General features: G+C 34.8%; 2 protein-coding genes across 2 annotated transcripts; one reads left to right on the forward strand and one right to left on the reverse strand.

Annotated features, from left to right (window-relative positions):
- The first annotated feature begins 2368 nt into the window (after positions 1–2368).
- LOC131003325 (pentatricopeptide repeat-containing protein At4g02750-like) lies at positions 2369–5993 on the forward strand. The gene is made up of 2 exons (XM_057929847.1): positions 2369–4286; positions 5085–5993. Exons 1-2 carry the CDS (start codon positions 2790–2792, stop codon positions 5889–5891), a joined length of 2304 nt encoding a protein of 767 aa, XP_057785830.1. The 5' UTR covers positions 2369–2789; the 3' UTR covers positions 5892–5993.
- A 648-nt stretch (positions 5994–6641) lies between these two features.
- LOC131003338 (uncharacterized) lies at positions 6642–10052 on the reverse strand. The gene is made up of 2 exons (XM_057929859.1): positions 9974–10052; positions 6642–7282 (listed from the first exon to the last, which is right to left on the reverse strand). The coding sequence occupies exons 1-2, from the start codon at positions 10050–10052 to the stop codon at positions 6642–6644; spliced, it is 720 nt and encodes a 239-aa protein (XP_057785842.1).
- Positions 10053–19770: the final 9718 nt, after the last annotated feature.

Consider the following 19770-nt stretch of genomic DNA (forward strand, 5'->3'; position numbering starts at 1 on the left):
ATTTAGACCTGATCGAATCAAAATTTTATTGAATCTAAATTAATGCTCAACTATAATAAATGAACATGGATACCCTTATATGCATCGATCGCTTGTAATTGAAATACAAGTACCCACCCTTATCCTCCACTTCATCTAACCTATTACTATACATTGATAATCTAGCTAATCATTCATAATAACGTAATTAATTAATAGGCTTCGTGTTCAGTGTAGATTCTACACCCTTAGAGCATCTCCAGCGAGGCTCGCGAAGCGGGTGCTCGCCCAGCTAGCACGGGCCAACGCCATTGCTGCGCCCTACCGATGTAAGGCAAACTCACAATTGTGTGCATGGTGCACTAGAGAAATAGAGAAAGTGCGTGTGATATATGCATCAATAATAAAAAATTATTATTTTCACAATCAGGGGCATACACATGATTCTTTTAAAGGTGCCTTACTATTGTAGGACAGGGCGATGCTTGCATGAATGAGAGAGAAAAGTGAAGTAAGAAGAATGTATACCATATGAATTAGTACCATAATGCTATTACCATTTTTTTTTAAATCTATATTACCATTAAAATTTTATATCATATTAGTTTTAACATTTTGAGGAATAATATTTTTAAAGATTTAATAATTGGTATAAAACCGTTGTTTATGTTTATCTAAAGACAAACATTTTAGGGTGTGTTCTCTTTGATGGAAAATGGTGGAATACATATATTTTTCTCATTTTTTCACTCTTTTCACATGTTCTCTATGTTGGAAAATTTTCATCGGGCAGAAGGAAAAAAATTTCTAGGCATCCCCTTTTCCCATCTTTTCGCTCCAATTCATGATAATATTATCACAAGTTATATGTGTGATAATATTTTTCCATATGGTATATTTTTATGATCTTTCAATTTTACCATCAAAATTTAACTCATTTTTCTATATTTCTCCTTCTCTCTTCATTTTCTCTCTCCCAACTTTATCTTTGACGAGCCCAACTTTTATGCTTTTTTTTTCTTGTGGTGTCTAGGTCTAGATATAGTCCTTGCATGTTTTTTGTGTGTTTTGTGTCTGGGAGGACACTTTTCAAGTTAGGGACTCGTGGAGGGCCGAATTGGGCTGTCACACCCCAATTCTTGAAGGAATAAATACAATCGAGGTGCAACCAAATCATAGAAATAACACAAGGGAAAATTCTTGTCGAAACCCGAATAATGAGATAACAAGTCGGGCTAGGCCCCTTTGGATCACAAGTTTTGTTTCATGCTTCTGATAACCAGTATTCATTAGCATAAAACTAAAGAGTTAAGTGTTTAAGCTAGATTAGAGATGTCATTCTAAAACTAACATGAAAGTCTTAAGTTGAGGAAACAAAAGACACATAAGAGTTATTGCTACAGCGGAAGACTAAATGATTAGTGCCCGATGTCATTCTAAAACACATCCGGACGAGAACCCTTATACGCCTCATACATGATTAGTACCCGATGGAGATCAACCTACCGAAACAAGTAACAAATGTACACAATTCTCAAATAACGTGTTAGGCCTTAAGAGAACCTCGATCGATCCATGAATTGCTAGCCTTAAATGGAGCAGAGTGCACAAAATATTTTATTGGATAAACAGTTTGCATTTCATTAAATAAACAATTTGCATTTTATTGAAACATTTAGAGCTTAATAACTCAATCATACTTTATACATTTGGCAAGTAAGCCCACCTGATTAGGCAAAGCCTGAAGATCATAAACATAGAAACCTGTCTTGGGAAAGCAGCGCTAAACCCCTTGGTCCACAAAGCCTACAAGAAATCTATTATCTTAATAGGTCTCCTAAATCTAATCTTAAGTCATGATGAAGTGCTTAACATTCTATGATTCATCACGCCAGATTTTCAAAATTTAATGATGAAGATTGAAAACAAATTCTTGAGCTAAGGACACCAACAATATCCTTACTTTTATTTTCTTTGGTAATTGAGTTTAGTGAAAGATCAATTTAAATCACAAATGCTTTTATTCCAAAATACAAATGCAAATTTCATTTCATGCTTAACTTATATAATAAGTAATTACACTTAATATGCACATAATAATAATATTAACATTATTATGCATCACCTTTAAAATAATTAATCAAATTAATATATAGTCTAATTAATTAAAAATTATCCACTACCCAAAGTAATTAAATCAATGCATTTTGCAGCCCATAATACAAGGAGAGGGCAGGCCCAAACTTAAATAAATGACAGCCCAAGTTAATAAATCAATAACAGCCCAATTTGAATAAGTTAAGGGCCCAAATAAAAAAAGTGCAGCCCAAACCAAATTCCTCTCCCTTTTCTTCTTCTCCTACAGCCGCTCCCCTCCCCCCTTAGTCTCGTCTCTCTCTGTTCTCACAATACACACACACAGCACGCAGGCGCCGGCGACACCGCCGTCGCCCCTCCGGCCTCGTCTCTTCCTCCACCGCCTGACACCCCCACATCTCCCTCGACCTTTCTTTCTATTCTCCTCTCGCAAATCGGCTTCCTCTCTCTCTTGGTTGTCACAACCGACGGCGCCCCTTGCGCCGTCCCTTCCTTGGAAACGGCGATTGTCGCCGGTCACTAATCATCTGGTCTCCCTCATCGCACAACACAAAGCTCGACTCTCACACAACGCACAAGACTCAACACACATAAAAGCAGCTCTCTCTTCCTCTCTAGGCTCTGCTGCGACAAGGCCCCCGCCTCGCCGCTCGCAACAAGCGACAACGCCGCCCCTAATTTCCCAAGCCCTAGATTTCCATCCAAAGTGTAGTATGCGTTTCAGACATTTTCACACTACCATCTTACGCTCGTCGCGAATTAATGCAACGCCGCCGCGCCGGAATACTAGCCACTTTTTCGAACCACCGCCCAGCAGGGAACCGGTGAGGCCCAGAAGCAACAGATTTACGGACTCCGACATAGTGAAATACAACGTCGCTATCACAAACTACTTGCGCAATGGCCAATGCGACGCCGCCTTGCGCCTCTTCAACTCCATGCCTCGCAAATCCACGGTCTCCTACAACACTATGATATCCGGTTACTTGTCTAATGGCGAATTCAAACTTGCCCAACACCTGTTCGATGAAATGCCAGTTAAGGATTTGATCACTCGGAATATAATGATAAGTGGGAATGTTAAGAACAAGAATCTCGGAGCTGCACGCCGACTGTTCGACGAAATGCCTGTGAGGGATGTTGTTTCGTGGAACGCCATGTTGTCCGGGTATGCGCAGAACGGGTTCTTGGATGAGGCCAGGAGGCTCTTTGACGCGATGCCAGAGAGGAATGAGATATCATGGAATGCAATTCTTGCGGCGTATGTTCAAAATGGGAAGATTGAGGAGGCGAGGAGGTTGTTTGACAGTAAAGAGCGTTGGGCGCTGGTTTCTTGGAACTGTTTGATGGGAGGCTACTTGAAGAAAAAGAGGTTGGTTGAAGCGAGGCAGGTTTTCAAACATATGCCTGTTAGAGACGAGGTTTCGTGGAATACAATGGTTACATGTTATGCACAGAATGGGGATATGAAAGAAGCAAGGAAATTGTTTCAAGAATGTCCGAGCCGTGGTGTGTTCACATGGACGGCAATGGTGTCCGGTTACATACAAAATGGGCAATTGGATGAAGCTAGGAGGGTTTTTGATGAGATGCCGGAGAAGGGTGTCGTGTCGTGGAATGCAATGACTGCAGGGTATGTGCAAAGCAAGAATATGGATTTGGCGGGAAAGCTGTTTGAAGCAATGCCATGTAAGAATATTAGTTCTTGGAACACTATGATAACTGGTTATGCTCAAAACAATGCTATTGCCAAAGCTAGGGATTTATTTGATAGGATGCCATATAGGGATTGTATCTCGTGGTCGGCAATCATAGCTGCGTACGTTCACAATGGTGATAGTGAGGAGGCATTGCGGATTTTCATTGACGCGATGAGGGATGGAGAAAGGTTGAACCGGTCTGCATTTGTTGGTGCTTTAACTACTTGTGCGGATATTGCTGCTTTTGAGCTTGGTAAGCAAATACACGGGCGTGTTGCTAAAGCAGGATTTGACTTTGGCTGTTATGTTGGAAATGCTCTTCTCTCCATGTACTGTAGGTGTGGAAGCATCAATGAGGCGTATGAAGTTTTTGAGAGAATTGAGGATAAGGATGTGATCTCTTGGAATACAATCATTACTGGTTATGCAAGACATGGCTTTGGCCAAGAAGCTCTCCAGCATTTCAAATCAATGAAACAAGCCTCTATCCAACCTGATGAAGTTACAATGGTAAATTTTAATAGTTTTTTTTTTCTTTATTTTTTTCTCGTTTTTAAAACACAAAGGTTACGTGATATCTACTTGTCTTTTTGATTGCTAATATTATACAGAGCTATATGAAATCCTTAAGGGAGCATTTACTTTTGCGGATTAAACTTGATAGAAAAAATAGTAAGGGCAAATGGCTAATCTCTTGTTTACTTAGATAGATTGAAACTTTGGGATATCCCTAGACCCTCTGGGCCCGTTTGGTTTTCAGTATTGGATTAATCAGGATATAACCTATCCTGATAATTTAGTGTGGATTAGTCATGATTTCTAATCTCATATGGGTGTTTGATATAATTGGTAATTAATCCCAAAAAGTGTTTGGTATCCATTGGAATAGGTTGGATTAACATATCAAATACCTAAATTATCCTCACATATTTTACCAAAAGACATTCGTGTCCTCAAATCTGAAAATAAGATGGAGGCATTGGTATCCTCACAGCATTGTTTGGCGTGAAAAGGGTATCAATTTTCGATTTTAACATCTCGGTATTAAATTTATCCCATGGGGAGGGTGGTATAATTAGTGTGGGTTAATCACACAAAATAAGCTAGGGTCTTGGGATAAACGTGGAGTTGACCATATTAGTAGCACATAATACCAAACACTGCATAAATCCATATTAATTTAACTTATCCTGCTTTTAAACCCATATCAAAGGGCCCTCTGTAGATACTTAGTGTCAGTGGTCATTGATGGAATGTTGTTAATGTGAGAAATTCTTCTCCATCTATTGATCAATTGTTTTGATTTAGGTTGGTGTTCTGTCGGCTTGTAGTCATACCGGCTTGGTAGACAAGGGAAAACATTATTTCTATTCCATGAACAAAGATCACGGCATAGTGCCAAATCCAAAGCACTATACCTGCCTGATTGATCTCCTAGGTCGAGCTGGGCGCCTTGATGAAGCTCAAAAGGTAATGAAAAATATGCCTTTTGAGGCGGATGGAGCAACGTGGGGAGCTCTCCTAGGTGCTAGCAGGATTCATGGAAATACAGAATTGGGAGAAAAGGCTGCCGAAATGATCTTTGCTTTGGAACCGTGGAACTCTGGGATGTATGTTCTTCTCTCAAACTTATATGCAGCTTCGGGCAGATGGGAAGATGTTAATAAGATACGATTAAGAATGATGAATACGAATGTCAGAAAAACTCCGGGATATAGCTGGGTTGAAGTTCTAAACAAGATTCACACGTTTTCTGTTGGAGACTGGACCCATCCTGATAGCGGAAGCATCCATGCATTCTTGGAAGAGTTGGATTTGCGGATGAAAGAGGAGGGATATGTTTCGGCCACGAGACTAGTGCTGCATGATGTGGAGGAAGAAGAAAAGCAACTTATGCTCAAGTATCACAGTGAAAGATTAGCTGTTGCTTATGGGATTATGAAAACACCGAGTGGGAGACCTGTTTGCGTTTACAAGAACTTGCGCGTTTGTGAGGACTGCCACACCGCGATTAAGCTCATAGCCAAGATCGTCGGGAGATTGATCATCTTACGTGATTCTAATCGTTTTCATCACTTCAAGGGAGGATCATGTAACTGTGGTGACTATTGGTGAATAACTTACAAGTTTCTTCACTTCTTCAGCTGTTGGTAAATGTAGAAAATAGATTATTCAAAAACATTGCAATTATAAGATCAAATTTTTGCAATTACAATATTTCTAATCCTTTTAGCAAGTGTTTGTTGAATGTATACCTTGAAATGATTTTTTTTTTTAATTTAATCGCAAAATCTTAAAATCATATGAAAATACAAATTTGAATGAATGTTATGTTATTTCTAGATATTGACAATAATAATAAATAAGAGAAATATTAACAACCTCTCTCGCCTATTTGGTTGATGTCACTGAGTTTTTTTTTTTATTGTATGAAGGCTTTAGTGTTTGAGATATAGTCAACATCTCCAGACTCCAAATTACAGTTTTAATCCAGAATTAATTAGTTCATTATTTACTATTTATGTTAGTGTTTTTTTTATATGATTATTTATGTTAGTGTTGGAGTCGTGTCTTACTATTGCTTTAAGAAAAATTATTGAAAATTTGGTCCAAGACGTAAATCGACAAGATCAAATTTAAAATTTTAATTTACTTTTAAGGAAACATGTTAAGTTAGTAAAGATTACTTCCAAGTTATGCTCAACATTAAAATAAGTTGACATTTTTATGTCGTAACTATTAGGGACAAGGCACCCCAGAAATTAATTTCACCCCTTTGAGTTTTTGGATTTTATATACTTTTTTTTTATAAGAAAAAAGGAATTTATAAAAAAAACCATGGGTACCAGCAGTACCAAGATCACATTACAGAGTCACAAGAGATGAAGCATCTGCTAACCATCCCTCTAAGTTCGAATCTAAATCAAGAAAATCGAAAATCTTACCCCAACTCCACATCCTCACCTTAATCTCCGAAACCACTTTGTGTATGTCCCATCCTTTGTTTTCGAATCTGCTCACATTTCTACATCTCCAGACGACCCAGTTAACACAGCACCACAGCGCAAGTAAGAATTTTCTACTCCTTTTCCGATTTCCCAGATTAGTAAACGAAAGGAAGTGTGACACCACGTTAGGTGGTCTCACAAAACACATACCAAGCCAGCGAAGAATATCGTCCCAAACTTTTTCCGTCTTCGGGCAATGTAAAAGAAAATGGTTAATCGTCTCCTCGTTATGAAAGCATGCACAGCCGAGATCCACTTCGTCCACCAGAATATTTCTTCTTCTAAGATTGTCACACGTGGGAAGTCTATCTCTTAGCGTCCGCCATGCTGTGACCCTAACTTTATGCGGAACTGGGCTTTTCCAGACCTTCGAGAGGATGTCGTTGATCGCTTCCGATGCTGGCCTCTCCTGTCTTGTCTTGTAAATGACTTCGTATGCCGATCTAGTGGAATAGAAACCATCCTTAGCAGCAGTCCAAGACCAATCATCAGCATCACCTGCAACAAGCTTAGCACCAGAGACGAAAGAAAACAGAGCTTCAACCCCCCTCAAATCTCTTTCAAAAAGCTCTCGTCTCCAGCTCAGTTCCCACTTCCAGACCCCATTCTCTTTTGGATTTTATATACTAATTAGAACTTAATTTTATTTTAGGATGATAAAAAGGTTGGTTAGAGCGCTATGTCTGATACTTGAATGACAAGTCACAGTACTTGAAATTACTTTATATTCAAATTGAAATTTTATTTTCTGTTACCTTTATCAAAATGTACCGTGTAAATTATTTATGAATTATTATACATCTTACTGTATTTAAATCAAATGGGTGATTCAACTTTAAACCGTTTTCTATATTGCAAAATAATGTATTGCAAAAATATTGATTATAACAATAAATTTTCTAATTCTATATTGTTTTTCTACCTATAATTTCTACAATTCTTCAATCAATTTCACCAGCACTTCACATTGTCTATGCTCACTCATTCGGACATTTGCAATTAAAAGAGTATTTTCAATATTGTATATGTTGTATTTTCTTCATTCAGACTTTCCAACCAACCAATGAAGTATATATTTTCCTTTATTTTCGACTTTTCAATATGTATTTTCACTCTATTGGATTTACATTTATCGTTGAAGAAATATATTATGAATGTTTTTTATTAACCTTGTGCTTTCATGTATAGTTAGATATTGTTGGTACGTAGTAGTAATAAGAAGTTGTGTTACTTGTGTATGTCAGTATATATACTGGATGATGTACTATAATAATTCATATTCAATAAAAAAATTAATTAGAATATAATACACCAAGTAACTACTGGGAAACTAATTAAAATAATAGACTAAGTAACTACTTAGAATTACATTAAGAAACTGGAATATTATAGGGATAAGGAAACAAATTACTATTAGAAAACTAATTAAAATATAAATTAAGTAACTAATTTAAAAAAAAATTATCTATATATTAAATTTTTTAATTATACAAAATAAGATATATTTTTTGAAACCAAAGTGAATACACTACTACATCCATCCTCAATTCTAGGTGGCATCTTCTCCATTGTCCATCCTTAGCTATTTTAAAACCTTTATCCCACATCGAAAACATATTAAACTTTAACAATTCATAACCTAAATAAAATGACATTCATCATTCCTATATTAGGCATTTGTTATTCCCGTATATATTGATCATCTATTAAACTTTATCATGGATTTTTTTTATTATTATAAAATATAAATTTTTGTATCCACCAAATGACTTAAAATTGTATGTTTGTTGCTTAACTATAACTTTCATTATTTGTTCGAAAAAAAAAAACTCTATAACTTTCCTTATTAGTACATCAATTCTATGAGCAAATAAATTAAATTACTACAAAATACAAATTTAATAACTAAAGATGATACATTTATAATTTATATAATAAAAAAGGCTATTGCAAAAAATAGTAATCGCTATATTACGTTACAATGAATTTCATAGTTTATTTATTTTTATTCATAAAAAACTTTCACTCCCACATCAAACTTTTCATAGACTTAATCATTTAAATAACTTAACAAAGTAACGATGAGATCCAACTTCAATTTCACAATAGAATATATTTGTTTAAAATACTCCCTCCGTTCCATCTAGCTTGATCAATTTCTTTTTTGCACGAAATTTAAAAAGTTAGTGTTTAGTGTTTAAAGTATATTTGGTGATAAAGTGAATAGAGTGAATGAAGTGGAAAAAGTCATTCCATATAAGAAAAATGATCAAGTTAGTTGGGACAACACAAAAAGGAATACTGATCAAGTTAAATGGGACGGAGGGAGTACTTTGTACTAGAAATTGCAATTTTTATAAATCAATATAAAAAATCAAATAATTTTTTTAAAAGGTAACGAACAATAAAAATTTCTATTTTAAAACTTATTAGTATATGCATTCAAGAATTTATAGTATCATGTTAGTTGAGTATTTCTATTTGAATGTTTTATTATTTTAATTCTTTGTTATTTATACATTAATAATTAATATCTATTTTGTATTGTTTGGATTTCGGTTGAGACGTATAATCAACTAATTTAACAAAGTATATTTGATTATTTAGCTATTTTATAAAATTAAATAATTTCAAGTAATAATGGGTACTATAAATTGATATGAAATTAATTAAAATGTATAGTAAAATACTTTTTTTATTAATTCTCAAATTATTACGGGTATGAATTTGAAATTCTAAATGAGTTTCATTAATTGTATAATATCCAAATATATACTTTGAATTTGATTGTTTATATTTTCTTATTTATATTATGGGTTAAGTACTAAATTCCCCCCTATCGATGACGTCCTTATCGCGTACAGGACCCTATAGTCAGGATAAGCGCTGTTTGCTAGCTTAATGTGGCAAAATCGAACCAATTTGATCATGATGATGATGTAATTACGTTATTATTATTATTATGATGATGATGATGATGATGATGATGATGTAATTACGTTCACCTACTTGGGTCAAGTACAAAGGGTGAAAAATATAAATAAGAGCAAAGAATCAGCCGTGACAACATAGCCTAGGCAGACCACCGTTGGTAGTTCACCCGTGGAAACGCCACCTGTAACAGCTATGTCAACCTACACCCGTGGCAGCCATGTCAACGTCACCCGTGGCGATTCCAGCTATGCTAACCTCCATTTGTGGCAGTCATGTCAACGCCACCTTTGGCGTCTCCAACTATGTCAATGCCACCCTTGGGACCTCCTGCCATGTCAACAATTTAGGCCTAATTGCACTGTTTAATGGGCTCTAGGGCTAGGTAGGACTCTTATGTATAGAATTAGGAGCTGATTCATTATAATTATTCAACTCTATAATTGTATAACTCCACAAATAGTCAATTTTCTCGGATTTCTCTCCGTGGACGTAGATCTTAACGATAAAACCACGTTAAATACTTGTGTTATTTTTATATTTTTATATTATTTATGTTGAGATTAATTCCACACTCATCAATAATAATAATAATAATAATAATAATAATAATTATTATTATTATTATTATTATTATTATTATTGCACCCATATTTGTAATAGTATAATTAAAAAATAAATTATTTGCTTAATTAAAGGTTATGTGTTTTTTTTCAATATAACACAATAATTTTTATTTATTATTTTAACACAATACAATATTAATTAATATATAATTAATTAACATTATTAAAAAAGACTACAACAATTTACCCCGTGCATATGCACGGGTGGAATACTAGTTCTCTTAAAAACAGTTACTTATCATAATTCCTAAGATGGGTCAAAATGTGGATTGAAATTCATATGGAGTATTTAATAACATATATATTTTTAATTTTATTAATGTTTTCTTTTTGTTTGAGTTCAAATCTTAAACCAACTTAAAAATTTTAACACATGATATATTCTAATTACACAAGACTCAATAGACAACATTTAAATACAAACTAATTTAAGGTTAAATAGAAATATTTATAAATTTGCGATTGAATATAAATTTTGATTCGAAACTTAACCCGCATCACCGCGATAAGTCCCGCTCAAATTTTTATGCCAAACATCTCATTATATTATTTATATGCATATGGATACATGACTCTCAGATATTTTTTTGAATTCGTCAAAAAATGAATAATTAGTTAGAATGCACGAATTCAATTCAATTATAATCGGTACAGTAGGTACAATACCAACCCTAGGGCTGAGCATTCGGGCGGTTCGGGTTGAAACCAAACCGAAATGGAGAAACCCGAACCCAAGCCGCCCTAAAAATTTCAAACCAAATCAAACCGTTTCACCTGCCAAAATCGAACCAAACCGAACCGTAAATTCTCGGTTCGGTTTGGCCTAAACCATTTTTTTTTTTTTTTTTAAATTCTAAAACCTGGTAGCTTATGTTTGGCAGCCCAAAAAATGCATAAATTTACCAAAATTCATACTTAAAAGTCCATAAATGCATACCTAAAAGATTTAATGTTCACCACAAATATAATCCACATACATGTACAACTACAAGTCCACAACAAAATAAAAGGCAAAATGTATCAAATGACAATTACAAAACAAATATAGCAAAATAACTCCATAAGCGAGATAACAAGAATAGAAGACTAGAAGTTAGGTTTGAAATTTGAAATAAAACTAATAATGTTTATAATAGTTTAATTAATATTATTATTTATAAAATACATAATATATTATAATAATTCGGGCGGGTGGGTTCGGTTTATAAATTGAACCATTTTTTCCAAACCGAACCCGAATCAAAAATTGGCGGTTTGCAAATTTCAAACCAAACCGCACCGTTTACTCTACAAAAACCGAACCAAACCGTCCAGTTTGGTTTGATTCGATTCGGTTTCGAAAAAACGTTTCAATTTTGCTCAGTCCTAACCAACCCCAATGACCGAAAACTCTCTCACACTCTCTCTCTCTCTCTCTAAGTTGCATGAGCTTGGTCGTGCGAAACCTGAAATATTTTGGATAAGCCACACGCCTACGCGACCTTAATAATTAGCTTTAAAATACTTTTTTATTTGCTTCCTTTTTTTCCACTGAAATCATCTCTTTCTCATGATGTAATTGATATATAATAGTTTTGGATTTAATATCGGGGATCACACAATATTTGTAGAAAGTATAATAGAAAGAGCCGTATAATTATCAGCAAAATAGGTGTTAGTTTAGTCCAAACCTGTTAATCAAATATTTTATTTGGGACAAAGATAGGATCTCATAAATAGTTAGTGACAGATCAACATACATTTCATTGATCTATTATTTTGATGACTCAATAATTTAGAGGGGAAACGTTAAATGATTAATGAGCTGAGTCAATATGCAATTTGTATCAGGTAGATATATTGTATTTAGATGAAACTTAAGTGAATGCATGGACATGGTTGATCTTTTATTATAGGGTTAATATAGTTTATGGCATATTTTTAGCTCGAAAAGTAAAACATAGTTTGATCTTTAAAATATTACTCCATAAAAATATTCACATCTTTCGGATGAGCGTGGGTTGCAAATATAACGTGGAAGACCCAAATTCGATACAAATATATTCTGATTTACTCTGTAGATTATATGAAAAATATATTTTTCACTTGACCATCTTAATGACGTCATTTTGATGCCTGAAAATATATTTATTGAAATTCATTCCTCCTAGGCATGCAAAACCTTTTGATATTTCTTTTCTTAATACTTTTTGCGATATGTACGTAGGTTTAAGCTCAGGTGAGTATATAATGGTCTTTTTAAATGAGAACTAAGAACATTACAAAAAAAAAAAAAAAAAATCTTACTTCCTATTTAAACGTGATTTCATCATGCAATTGGTAGTATATACTTAAATTTTTAAAATTAATGTTAAACACAAAAAAGGCACCCGGCTAAATACAAACATGCATATGTAAATTCAAAAAAAATACAATTTTCTGTAACTTATCTCTTCCTATTTTAGCAAGATTAATTTTATCATGCGGTCAAAGTATATCCGTATTCTTTATGCTTAATGTTAAACACAAAACAAAAATGAACAAAATAAGTTCACGAAGTATGTACTTTTATGATAATACCCCGTCAAATTTACAAAGAAAAAAAAATTGAAAAGTGACATTCGCATGAAATATCACTTGGTTCGTCCAAATTTTCACTATCAATGATCAAGTTTGAGTATTAAGTACTATGTAAACCCAATCATATATCGATATACATTCGTTTATGAGCTATAAATCTTAATTAAATGAATGTAAATAATTAATTCTCATATACAATATGATATTTTGTATTGTTATGATAATATATAATAATACTAAAATTCATATACGCTTTGATATAATAAGTGATCAAGCAATTCAGATCAGGTCATCATATAAAAGACTTCCTTTAGTTCAAAATTTAATATGTGGACGTTTGCACAGTGCGCACTCACACAAAAATTTTAATAGAAGAGCTCACGTACAAAGTCTTCGATATGGAGATTCGCACACACGTTAATAGGACACTCACGAGTATCCTACTAGATTTTGTGTGCTTATCTACATCATGTGGACGTCTGGATAAAATCATCCACAACGTCCTACTCGATCTCCCCTATTCGAAGGACGAGATCGAGTAGGGCGATGCAGCCCCCTACTCGAGTGCTACCCGATAAAACGGGTAAGCACGATACGCCTTAAAATCAGGCGCGTGTTTTTACACGCGCCTGCAAAAAAAAATAATAATAATAAATAAATAAGTCAAAAAATTGAGGCCAAATGGCTCTTTTAGCCGTTACTTTTTTCTTTCTTTCTTTTAATTGACAACGGCAATTTAGCCGTTTAAATTTTTTTTTTTTTTTTAAATCTATCTATAAATACCCCTAAACTCCTTCTTCATTCACACAACAACAATTCTTCTCCTTCAATCTTCCAATATTTTCTTCTTTTTCTTCAAAAAATGGCGGAACCGTTGCACGATTCTTTGTCTGATTCATCCGACGGTGTAGCTCAAGCGATCATGGACGAAATAGAGTTGCACAAACAATTGATGTCTCAAATCTACTCCCAATTGGCGCCGGCGCCGGAACGTGTTAGACGTCCCCGGTCTTACGTCCACCGTGATCGCGAGGATGCTCATTTACGTCTTATGCAAGACTACTTCAACGGCTATCCGGCGTACGGGCCTACATTTTTCCGATGTCGTTTTCGAATGCAGAAGGAGTTGTTCTTGCACATCGTGGAAGCTGTTCAAGGTGTCGGTAGTTACTTCCAGATGAGCAGTGATGCAATAGGTCGGGACTCTCTCACGCCTTTGCAGAAATGCACGGCGGCTATCCGCCAATTAGCCACCAGCGTCAGTGCGGATACTTTTGACGAGTATCTCAAGGTCGCCGACACGACGGGGCGTCTATGCCTCAAAAGATTCTGCAAGGCTGTCCTCCGCGCTTACAGAGACAAGTATCTTCGATGTCCAATGCCGGAGTATGTCCAACGCCTTCTTCAGATGCACGAGGCGCGACACTGATTCCCCGGGATGCTCGGGAGTCTTGATTGTATGCATTGGGCGTGGAAGAATTGCCCAAAGGTGTGGCGCGGCGCATATACACACGGTGATCAAGGAGAGTCCACCTTGATCTTGGAGGCCGTTGCATCCCACGATCTGTAGATTTGGCACGCCTTCTTCAGTGTCGTTGAACAACGACATCAACATTCTAAACCAATCATCTCTCTTCTCCGACATATTGGATGGAACGGCGGCGTTGATGATCTTTGAGGTCAATCGGCTCTTACTTGTACGACGGCATATATCCGGAGTGGCGTTACTTCGTCAAGAGTCCACCGATGGCGACCAATCCAAAGGAGGCAAGGTTCAAGAAGATGCAAGAATCGGCACGAAAGGATGTCGAACGTGCCTTTGGAGTCCCTAAAGCTCAGTGGGGAATCATTCGAAGCCCGTCGTGTAATTGGTACGTGGAGCATCTCAAGGACATCATGATGTGTTGCATCATTCTCCACAACATGATTGTGGAGCACGAAGGTGAAGCGGCTACCAATTGGAGAGATGACGACGCAGGACACAGGGCGTCTAGCAGTGACTCGACGGAGAGTGCTCGAGCAACCCCGGTTTTCTTCGAGGAATACATGTAAAGAGATACACTTCTCCGAGATAGGCAGACACATGCTCAACTCCGAGATACACTTCTCCGAGCACGTTTAGGCACATTTCGGACCTCTAGGGCCGGAATAGTTATTTTAGGAATTGTTTTATTTTATTAAGTTTTATGTAATTTTTAGGATTTTAAAATTAATGTAATTTAAATTTGAATTAAATTGTGTTATTTAAATTTGAGCAATTAAATTTAAATAAAAAGCATAAAAATCAAAAACTAAAAAAATCAAGTAAGCTATCAAGTAACCGCAGTGTGGCATCCTTTACTCAATGCGGTCCCCTACTATTAAGTAGGCTATCAAGTAAGCTCACTGTAGATGCTCTAAAAATCTTCTTTTTTACTCTTTTAGAAAAACACACAATTCGAATAAATAAATTTAATGATCGCACCACGGTGAATTCAAATATAAGATCTTTGACTAGGGACATTAATTATTAATTATTCTACAAAGATATTTGGAACAAAGAAAAGAAGATTGCAGAGATCAAGTCGAGGCTTTGGGAATGAAAGTCGGCTTACAAGATTCCGATATTGTGCTCTGACTTCAGACTTTGGTTTAATGGTGTAAAACTTCTTGACTGAGTTTGGATTCTGTTTTCGGGAATTTAATTATTTCATCTGATACTGCCTCTCATTGTATCTCTCCTTTTTCATCTAGTACCTCTGATGCATAATTTAATGAAATCCCTTTTTCTGATAAAAAATAATAATAATTATTATTATTTTACCGCATAGCAAACACAAACACCTCAAGAAAATCTTTTGTAAAATGTTATTATGTGTCTCAACTGAAATTGATACTATAATACGATATCTAATTTGCTAGTTATTTTTGGGAAAGATCTTTGTTCTGAATCTTTTGTGCTGAACATGCCATTTCTTAATTGAACTTCTAAGAGCACTCCCAGCAGATCACTTAAATGCATCACTAACTCTAAATTTAGGCTAAAATAATTGAAAATGAGATAAAAATGTATCCAGCAGATCCCCTAAATTAGATGGGGCCCACAAAAAAATTTACACCTACCTAAATTCAATCTTAAATTTCCACTCATCCTAAATTTATTTTAAGCTTATAATTAGTATGGCCCACGCATAATTATTGTTTTTATGTAGAAAATAGGAGATCTGGTGTATGCATTTATAAAATTGAAATCTTAAAATTAAATAGGGAAGCTTTAGGGAGGAATATAGGAGCATAATTTTGGGATTTCTGCTGGGAGTGCTCTAAGGCCCTTTAACTTTTGTTTGTTTTTTGCTTCTTCACCACGTCTAATTTTCTTCCTTTTTCTTATTACTTTTTGTGGACATTCAAAATTCTGTGTACTTGCCTCTTTTGGTTATTAATGCCTAAGGTCAAAGGTCTTGGATTCAAGTCCCCTGCAGTACGGCCTTTAAATTTATTTATTTAATACAGTTAAATTATCGAAAAAATTGGAGAGATGCAAATGCAAAACTTTTCCACTGTTATTTTTTTATATATATAATTAATTCTCTTTTTATTATAAATTTATTATAAAAAAAAATAATTTCTTTCATTGATAATGACTCACCTTTCTTTTTTCGTGAGTCACAGTGATAATGATCACCTATTCCAAAAATGAGCTAACTGTTAAAATAGGACTGTAACTTTCAGTGTTTTAAAAAATATGACTATATATTACCGAATTTGAAAATGAGGACTATATATATATTACGAAATTTGAAAATAATGACATATATTAGTGTAAATATAAAAAATGGAAGCTATAGTCCTCATTTTCAAATTCCGTAACATACAGTACTCATTTTCAAATCTCGTAACATATAGTACTATTTTTTTAAAACACAGAAAGTTACGGTCTTGTTTTTAAAATTTAGCTCACCAAAAATAGCATTTAATTTAAAGGGTTAATTGTCTATAAATTCAAAAGGTTTTGAAATTTTTGCGACTTTTCCATGACCTTTTAGACACCGGAATGTTCAGCGTGGCTATGTCGGTTGGTTAGAGAAACGATGTCGTTTTGTTTTAACATATACGACGTCGTTTTGATTTCCAATTACAATAAAAAAAATCAAGGGAATTGGGTGATAAGGCGGAGAAGGCAGGGTTGGGGCGGCGGTGCTTGACCTTGACCTTAGATCTGTGGCGCAGTGGTAGAAAGCCACCCACCGCCGCTCCACGCGGCGTGGCCTCCCTCTTCAACGTCGTCGTGCCCTAGACCCCAAATCGTGGCCTCCCTTGTTTTCCGGCTTCCCTTTGCATATCAGACAACCATCGCCTCTCTCCCTCAAAATCAGACACCACTGACCGTCCCCAGTGACAGCAATAGCCACTGCCTTTCTCATTTTTTCGATTTGGGCGCCGCTTCACGCGGCGTGGCCTCCCTCTTCGCCTCCTCGCCGCCGTCTTGCCTTAGGCCCCAAAACGCAGCCTTCCTCGTTTTCCGGCCTCCCTCCTTCCCTCTGCAAATCAGACAGTCGCCACCAAATCGCACATGGCTTTGGGAGGTGGTGGATCGGGGGGTGGCGTCGGGGGTTTGGGAGGTGGTGGTCGGGGGGTTTCGGGGTGTTTGAGGAAGGGGGCAGGTTTGGGGGTGTTTGGGGAGGGGATATAGGTTTTTTTTAATTTTTTTTTGTAAATTATTATATTTTATTTATAATAAGAGTATAAAAAAAATAAGAAAATGACATGTCATAGCTTATTGCCATGTAATTGACGCGTCATCAGTGTTTGCCAACTAATGTCACCGGATTTTCTAATTTTGGGAACACTAAGAAAAAATTTCCGTTTATGTATTCCTATATCAAATTGAAAGGTCGTGAGAAAGTCGCGAAAATTCCGAAACCTTTTGAACTTATAGGCAGTTAACCTTAATTTAAACTATGAACTTGGTTCATACTTATTTTACACTTTAAACAATTCTCCCTTAATTCTGATGCCTAGATAAAATGAGTCATTATCAATATAACGAAGGGAGTATTAAATAAAAAAAAATTAAAAATTATCATATTTTAATGGTCTCTATCTTTTTTATCTCATGCTTGTGAAAAATATTATGACATTAATACCTTATTATAATATTATCAAGTGGAAATTAGTCAAAATAAGCTACTCAGATTTTTTTTCCATCACGCAGGGAAAAAATTTATTCTCCCTAAAAATTTATGATGGGATCTATCTGGTCCGAGTTTTAGCAATTTTATCAATTCTATCACAACTTTGAAATTTGTCGATTTTGTCCCAATCTTTTCAAATTACCAATCCATTAATCCAATCTTTCCAACTTGTAGCAATTTTATTAATCATTCTTTAGATATATTTCTAAAAGATATAAATTTAAGTGAAATATTAATATCCTCCCATACAACTTATTTTTTAGAGTAAAATAATATATAGATCACCATCCGGCATATCATGTCACGATTCAATTGTTCAAGTGAACTTGTAATGATAAAATTGATACAACTTGAAAAGGTTGTGACATAATTGATAAGTTTCAAATTTCGAAATATAATTGATGTGATCGCTAAATGTTGAAATATAATTGATAAATTTCAAAGATTAAATAGAATTGATAAAAAATTATTAAAGATAAGCTTTTCTAAAACAACCTTATTAATTAGTTTAGAAAATTTTCAAATACAAATCATTATTTGTAAACTATTTATGATTCCAATACTTTGAATCGTATGTAGAATGAATCAAACACATTATAAGAAGTGATGGGAAAATAAGAAAGTTTCAAAGGAGAAGAGAAGACCATGTCAAGGCAACAATACTTATGGAAAACAAAATTGTCTGAATTGTAATAATTGTGTGCAGTTTTACCAGATCAGACAAGCAGTACAACTGTACAAATATTTGCATTGCCAGGCCTAACTGTCACTCAATTTTTTCTTGCAGGGCTAACTTGTTTTTTTTTTTTTTTTTTTTCCTTTTGGTATAATCTTTTGTCACCTAACTTCAACCACATCCCTTTAAAAAGTTGAAATCAAATTCCAAAAAATAGGGGAAAAAGTGCCTTCGGAAAGAAAACCTTCCTCCAGTATTCTTATCCGAGAACATCAAAATTATTCTCTAAACTAGGCATTAAATTAAAGTGTGAATAGGTAAAAATGTCCATTTTATCAAGCGTAAAATTAAAAATGCTCACTCCTTATAAATAATTGATTTTATGTCTAAATTAAAGTGAAGAGCCGAAATTATTCTTGGATGTTGATAATTTTGCATCAACTTTTGTATAAAATCTTACACTTTTCTGACACAAATACAAATATATAAAAAAAAAATGCAAGAAAAAATAGCTGTTGTCCGAAAGTAGGTTGCCACCCGGACGACAACCTACTTAGTGAGGTTGCCGCATGGGTGGCAAGCTACATTTGAGGCCGACAAGCTACTTTTTTTTATTGAAATTTTCAATTTGCTACAAGATAAAAGTAGGTTGTCGGCCAAAAAAGTAGGTTTTCGCCGCCGTCCAGGCGACAACCTACTTTTCTAACAGCTGACTATTTTTATCTTGCAAGTACATTGATTGAGACATGAAGGGTAACTTAGGAATTTTGGGCATATGATTAAGTTTTTATAATAAGTGAACATTTTTAATTTTTAATGGGCATAAAAAATTTCACTTCTAAATTAAAGGATAATTATAATTTATAATTTTTCTACGCGAGTTGCAAATATGGTCTGAGTGCATTTTTCAGACTGTAAATTTTGAACGTAAAAAATTTGAATGTTATTATGATTCATTTTGTAAATTACGTTGAAATTTATTTTTCACTTGAAACCTAAAAACGACATCATTTTTGTGCT

The sequence above is a fragment of the Salvia miltiorrhiza genome, unplaced genomic scaffold (genome assembly GCF_028751815.1).
Source record: "Salvia miltiorrhiza cultivar Shanhuang (shh) unplaced genomic scaffold, IMPLAD_Smil_shh original_scaffold_190, whole genome shotgun sequence".
Classification (NCBI taxonomy): domain Eukaryota; kingdom Viridiplantae; phylum Streptophyta; class Magnoliopsida; order Lamiales; family Lamiaceae; genus Salvia; species Salvia miltiorrhiza.